This window comes from Eretmochelys imbricata, chromosome 1 (assembly GCF_965152235.1).
Source record: "Eretmochelys imbricata isolate rEreImb1 chromosome 1, rEreImb1.hap1, whole genome shotgun sequence".
NCBI lineage: Eukaryota > Metazoa > Chordata > Testudines > Cheloniidae > Eretmochelys > Eretmochelys imbricata.
In genome coordinates this window covers 6508617-6515769 of record NC_135572.1, presented here as the reverse complement: position 1 = coordinate 6515769, position 7153 = coordinate 6508617, and the positions used below count along the sequence as shown (strand labels likewise).

Here is a 7153-nt window from a genome sequence, read left to right as displayed (position 1 = left end):
AAAACGCTAATGTACTCACTGCTTTTTTTGCCTCTGTCTTCACGAAGAAGGTCAGCTCCCAGTCTACTGCACTGGGCAGCACTGCATGGGGAGGAGGTGACCAGCCCTCTGTGAAGGAAGAAGTGGTTCGGGACTATTTAGAAAAGCTGGATGAGAACAAGTCCATGGGGCCGGGTGCGTTGCATCCGAGAGTGCTAAAGGAATTGGTGGATGTGATTGCAGAGCCATTGGCCATTATCTTTGAAAACTCGTGGCGATCGGGGGAGTGCCCATCTTTAAAAAAGGGAAGAAGGAGGATCCTGGGAACTACAGGCCAGTCAGCCTCACCTCTGTCCCTGGAAAAATCATGGAGCAGGTCCTCAAGGAATCAATTCTGAAGCACTTAGAGGAGAGGAAAGTGATAAGGAACAGTCAGCATGGATTCACCAAGGGCAAGTCATGCCTGACTAATCTAATTGCCTTCTATGACGAGATAACTGGCTCTGTGGATGAGGGGAAAGCAGTGGACGTGTTGTTCCTTGTCTTTAGCACAGCTTTTGACACGGTCTCCCGCAGTATTCTTGCCAGCAAGTTAAAGAAATATGGGCTGGATGAATGGGCTATAAGATGCATAGAAAGCTGGCTAGATTGTCGGGCTCAACGGATCGCGATCAATGGCTCCATGTCTAGTTGGCAGCCGGTATCAAGTGGAGTGCCCCAAGGGTCGGTCCTGGGGCTGGTTTTGTTCAATATCTTCATTAATGATCTGGAGGATGGTGTGGATTGCACCCTCAGCAAGTTTGCAGGTGACACTAAAATGGGAGGAGTGGTAGATACGCTGGAGGGTAGGGATAGGATACAGAGAGCCCGAGACAAATTAGAGGGTTGGTCCAAAAGAAATCTGATGAGTTTCAACAATGACAAGTGCAGAGTCCTGCACTTAGGAAGGAAGAATCCCATGCAACTCTACAAACTAGGGACCGAATGGCTTGGCAGCAGTTCTGCAGAAAAGGATCTAGGGGTTACAGTGGATGAGAAGCTGGATATGAGTCAACAGTGTACCCTTGTTGCCAAAAAGGCCAATGGCATTTTGGAATGTATAAGTAGGGGCATTGCCAGCAGATCGAGGGACGTGATCATTCCCCTCTATTTGACATTGGTGAGGCCTCATGTGGAGTTCTGTGTCCAGTTTTGGGCCCCACACTACAAGAAGGATGTGGAAAAATTGGAAAACATCCAGCGGAGGGCAACAAAAATGATTAGGGGACTGGAACATATGACTTATGAGGAGAGGCTGAGGGAACTGGGATTGTTTAGTCTGTGGAAGAGAAGAATGAGGGGGGATTTCATAGCTGCTTTCCACTACCTGAAAGGGGGTTCCAAAGAGGAGGGATCTAGACTGTTCTCAGTGGTAGCAGATGACAGAACAAGGAGTAATGGTCTCAAGTTGCAGTGGGGGAGGTTTAGGTTGGATATTAGGAAAAACTTTTTCACTAGGAGGATGGTGAAGCACTGGAATGCGTTACCTCGGGAGTTGGTGGAATCTTCTTCCTTTAAAGTTTTTAAGGTCAGGCTTGACAAAGCGATGGCTGGGATGATTTAGTTGGGGATTGGTCCTGCTTTGAGCAGGGGGTTGGACTAGATGATCTCCTGATGTCCCTTGCAACCCTGATATTCTATGATTCTATGATCTCTGTGCTGCCCCCTCCACCCTGTAGAACATCCCTTCAGCAAATCCTGCAGGCAGTGGCTACTGTGACAGGCCCTGATGGCACATTTCTGATGAATCTGTGGTAGCAGGGAGGTGGAGAGGGTCCTAGAGGAGTTGTAGAGGCAAAGAGATTCTGGGTCGGTGGGCCTAACTAGCAATGTATCACTGAGATCTGTCCCTCACTTTGGGGATCCCTGGATCCTGGGTCTCCCTTTTAATTTCTCAGACAGAAGGGAAGAGACCTCCCTTCCTCAAACTATCCAAAGACAATTTTCATGTACGGAGATTTCATGTGGAATCTCCCTTCTCTGGTCTGCACCTTGGGTGTGTAATTCAGAAAAGGGGGCTGCCCGGGAGAAATCTGGTCCCATATTATTATTGTTCTATTTCATTTTATTTCAGCAAGATAACAACTGTGACAGCATTACCATCAGATTTGGTAATGGTAATGGCAATTACCACACTCGGCCGCCCTCGAGGTAGCCATGTGACTAACTGGAAACATACGAATTGCGATGACAAGCCCGAATTCCAGGAATAGAGCCTGCAGCAGGGCTTGGCACTGCAATCAAGTTGTGTAGCATCACCACACATCCCCTGTGATTTGGCTTCCTGAAGTTTGCCTTTGGTCGTAACAGGTGTTAAAGCCGAGCAGCTGAGGTTCCCTGATGGCCAAGTGGCTCCCAAGGGAATGTGCAGGCATGCTTCATAAAGGCAGCTGGCCTCCCTATCTGAACAGATACAGCCTGCTGCCCATGCAGCATCTCTGATGACTGATTGTCCTTTAGGGTGAAGACCTCCCATGTCAGCGACTCCTCATCTAGCAGGAATTGGGTACGTTGGCAGGTTTCACTGTCTTTAAAATGTGAAGTGAAGGGGAAAGGCTGGAAGCTGTTTCCAGTTGCAGATGTTCTGTGCAGCGGCAGAGGATCTCAGGGTCACTCAGTGATGGGGCTGGAGGGCAGGCAGTGATAGGTAGCTTGGGAAACTCCTCTACATCTGCCCAGGGTCAATGGTCGATTATTCAAGCTACACAGAAATCTGAGATTCAAAGCAAGGCCAGAGTGCTAAAACCCCGATTCCCCAAGTCAGGATTTCTCAAGGGCTCCCATTTCTAGAGATGCAGTCTGCTCTGGGCCCAATCCTGCCAGAGGCTGAGCGATAGGAGACCCCACAGAATATCAGTGACTAGGTCCCAAATCGCCTCAGGTTTATTTGCTGCTGGAAATTTAATCATCAAATAAATGTTCACAGGTTTTGTTCTCTGACATGATTGTGAAGGCAGGAATTCATAGCTATGTTGCTCTGTGGTAATAGGTATGATAGGGCATATTTCTGTTTCCTGACTGGCTGTAGGATCCAGAATTTCTTCCGTGTAGAGACCCCCTCAGAGTTACAGGGCTACCCGCATCTCTGCCTCCTCTCTGGTCTCCGAATTTCAGATGTCTGGTCCTGTACCCTGCCCTCTCATGGGGTGGAATCCCAGGAGCCTCCCATCCTCCCACCCTTTGCTACAGCACACTATGTGTCAACTGTTAGTACAGCAGGTCTGAGAGGGTTTGACACGCGTGCTCCTTGTCTCTGGGAGTCTGTGAGCAGTGGTGAGACGAGTGACCAGTCAGACTTCTTGAACCAAAATACTGTTTAATCTGAACAGCAGGAAAAAAGACTAACATGAGAGAATAAGAGCGTTTTCAGCCAACGTCTGTGCACATCTCTGACCCCAAGCCCTCCCACTCTGATGGGGACCCAGGCAGGCCCAAGGCCGACAGACTTCCCCAGAGGTGTCTGTGTCTGTCAATCAAAAGAGCTTCTCAGCAATAGTTGCTCCACCTCTGGACAGACTCCCAGCCCTGAACAAACAAGTTGCATAACGTGGCTGGAGCCCAGAAATAGGTTCTTCCCAGCTTGTAGCTCCGGTATTTTCTCTCCACCTCCCTGAAGTGCTGACTGAGCGGTGGCTTTTCTTGAGCTGTTGCTTCTTTTCCTGCTTGTTTTCAAGCAGCCTATGATTAAACTAAGAAGAACCAGACTGGGTTAAACCAATATAGCCATACCATAAACATCCCAATAGTTAACCAATATAGCTATACAAGAAACATCCCAAGAACAGGGTTTAACATACACATTAATTATGGCAGCTCTGCTCCATGTCTGACCCAATGCCACTCCCAGGTGCTACATATTTTATGAATACAGGACATAGGCAGGCAGAGAGAGAGAGAGAGAGAGGGAGAGAGCAATAGACTACTTTCTTGTGTGAAATGAAGTTCCATTTCCATGAATACTCATGCATTTGACTTTGAAATCCATTTCCTGCAAACCCTCATGGTGCCTGAATAACAGGTGCTGGGGTTACTATGTACTAGAGAGTGAGAGCTCAGGGAATGAATATTTTATATACTGACACCAATCCTTGTTACTATTCTGGATATAGACTACCATCCTACAGAACAGAACCTGAGGAGAACTGGACACCTTTTGCATGCTAGACTTTTGTTTGCTGACAAACGATTGACTGAGGACTGAGACACTGAGATCTTTTTAGGTTCTGAAGAAATCCAGATGAGAGGTGCTATCCACTCTAACCTGAGAAGTCTCTGAAAGAAGATCAGAGGAGAAAGAATGGGTTGACATGTGTATACTAGAGAATAGATTTGTAAAAGCTATGCCAAAACTCTTCATGGTAATTTATATATTACAGACCAAACTTTCATGACATGCATGTATATCAAAAGCTAGCAGCAGAGTTGTTGGAATATCTACAGGAAGGAGCAGTGGTAACTTTACTGCTTAATGACTTTTGCTTGAGAAATTATTTCAGAAATACTCTACATACTGTTTGCAATGGGTTTGTGCTATTTTCTAACAGTTTCATTAAGGGTCATGTACACAATAACTCTGCAATATTTGTGCAAGACTTTCCAAATAGTCCTGAGAGACCAGAACCGCTGGCCAATGTTTCAGCAAAGAGTAGAGCTGAGGTGCAGGAAAGGGGAGTGTTACCGTGGTTGTAAGTCATTTATGCCAGTCACCTCTTACATGAGCATGGCTGAAGGAACTTGCACACTTAACTGTATATTAGTGCAACACCGGTGTTTGCAGTATTCACCCATTTGAATACCCATTTGTGATGGCAACCCCTCCCCTTCCCAGCTGAAGTAACTCTGTTTTAGCTTGTAACTTTTGAGATATCTACAGACCACTGCATGGTGAGAGGATGCAGGTTCTGTGAGGATGAAGAGAAGCCTGTGGGATGGTTGAACTCTCTGGACTCAGTCAACACTGGCCATTCAAAGCACTTCAGATTCTCTTGGAAGAGTTTTTTTTGGGTCAGAGAGTATAACTGGGAGCATTTGGTAAGGGAAATTTAATAGAGCTGGGTTCTGATTGACGTTACACATGTAAATCTGGAGCAATACTTTTGATGCCAGTGTCACTGAATTAAGAACCTGGCCCTAAAATATTATCCCATGTACTGCAAAGAGGCAGTGGCATAATTTAAACTCTCAGGAGTGGAGAAAATTATATATATTTAAAATGAGGCATTGTATATGTTTATAAATAGCTTCAATGCAGGACAGATAAATATAATGACAGCTATCACCATGCTCTCGCCATATGTTTACACACATGTCAAGATAAAATGGGCCACACTTCAGAAGTGGAGGGCCAGAAAGGGTGTCTCTGTGAAGGTCACAACTTTAAAATCAAACAGCACTCAAGTAGGCTGCGGAATTTAAAGCCACAAGGTGTCAATGGGGACAAGAGCTTAGCAGGATTCAAAGCGGGACTGGATGTGTATATGGGTTACCAGAATATTTAATTACAGTAGTGAAGAGTTTTTTTAAAAAAGTCTTGGAAGGGCTCATAATCTTCCTGATTTACAGCACAATATATGTCTAACTATTGGGTGTCAGGGCAGGGGAAGGGGAATTTTCCCTGGGAGCAGGTTATCACATAGCTGCCTATTGGGTAGCTTCTTCCACCTTCCTCTGCAGGATCTGGTACTGGCCACTGGATAGTGGGCTATATGGATGACAGGTCTGATTCAGTCTGGCAGTGCCTGTCTTTCTCTCGGTGCTGTAAATCCAAGACGATATTTTTTACTGATCTGCCTTGTGCTCCTGGGAGTCTCTAGACTTGCACTGAAAGCAGAAAGATGTCTTGTTAAATATCATCTAGTCTCCTGTTCTTTTTTCTTTTCAGGAAGTAAAGTTAAAAATTTCTTGGACCTGCACAGTATAGTATGTCAGCTGTCAATGACACCAAATTCACACCTGCTGTGTTCCTTCTCACCGGGATACCTGGACAGGAAGACGTCCATCTCTGGATCTCTATCCCCTTATGCTTAATGTATGTTATTTCCATAGTAGGAAATTCAGTCATCCTGTTCGTTATAAAAACAGATCCAAGCCTCCATGAGCCCATGTACATTTTCCTTTCCATGTTGGCCGTCACAGACCTTGGCATATCAATATCCACCTTGCCGACAATACTGGGCATATACTTGTTTAACTCTAGGGAGATCAGCTTCGAAGCCTGTTTTGCCCAACTGTTCTTCATCCACTTGCTTCAATTAATTGAATCCTCCATGCTCTTGCTGATGGCCTTTGACCGCTTCATCGCGATCTGTAACCCATTGAGACATGCCTCCATCTTAACCCTGCAGACAATAGACAATATGGGACTGGTGTTTGTGCTAAGAAGTGTGGCTGTAATATTCCCACTCCCATTTCTACTGAAAAGGTTCCGATACTGTCGAGCCAATGTCCTCTCCCATTCCTACTGCCTGCATCAAGAGGTCATGAAGGCGGCTTGTTCAGATATCACAGTGAATAACATCTATGGCTTGTTTGTTACACTCTTAACAGTGGGGTTGGACTCACTGCTCATCTTCCTTTCTTATGTGATGATCCTCAAAACAGTGCTGAGCATCACGTCCAATGCAGAGTGCCTCAGGGCCCTGAACACCTGTGTGTCCCACCTCTGCGCTGTCCTGATGTTCTATTCAGCAGAGATCGGCCTTGCTGTGATACACAGATTTGGAAAGGGCTCATCTCCCTTGCTTAAAACGGTCCTGGGCTATATCTCCCTGCTCGTCCCACCCCTGATTAATCCAATTGTGTACAGCGTGAAAAGTAGACACTTGCGTGCGGGGATAATCAGGGCATTCATCAAGTGAAGGGTCAGTTCATGAACCAGCTGCAGCGATGCTGATAAGGGAGATGATAAACACAGATCGCCTATTCCAGCCTGAAGCCTTACATCCAAGACGACATGAACTACTGATCTCCACTCTGTAGAGAGAGGTTCAGACAGGGTCTAATACCTGGAGCAATGGGAGAGGGGCTGGTGCAGGAGGACAGCACACTAGGGGAAGGAGACCAAGGCAGGCAGCAGCATTTAAAAAGTGACTGTGTTCGTGGACAGCCAGGGGACTGGTGGGATGTTGGCCCATAA

General features: G+C 46.3%; 1 protein-coding gene across 1 annotated transcript; it reads left to right on the top strand.

The window, feature by feature from the left end:
• The first annotated feature begins 5939 nt into the window (after positions 1-5939).
• Positions 5940-6875, top strand: LOC144278895 (olfactory receptor 51G2-like). Its single transcript, XM_077840266.1, has one exon. The coding sequence runs from the start codon at positions 5940-5942 to the stop codon at positions 6873-6875; it is 936 nt and encodes a 311-aa protein (XP_077696392.1).
• Positions 6876-7153: the final 278 nt, after the last annotated feature.

Bases quoted from the DNA above. Each gene is read 5' to 3' on its own strand.
- LOC144278895 (XM_077840266.1), top strand. From the start codon at position 5,940: ATGTCAGCTGTCAATGACACCAAATTCACACCTGCTGTGTTCCTTCTC.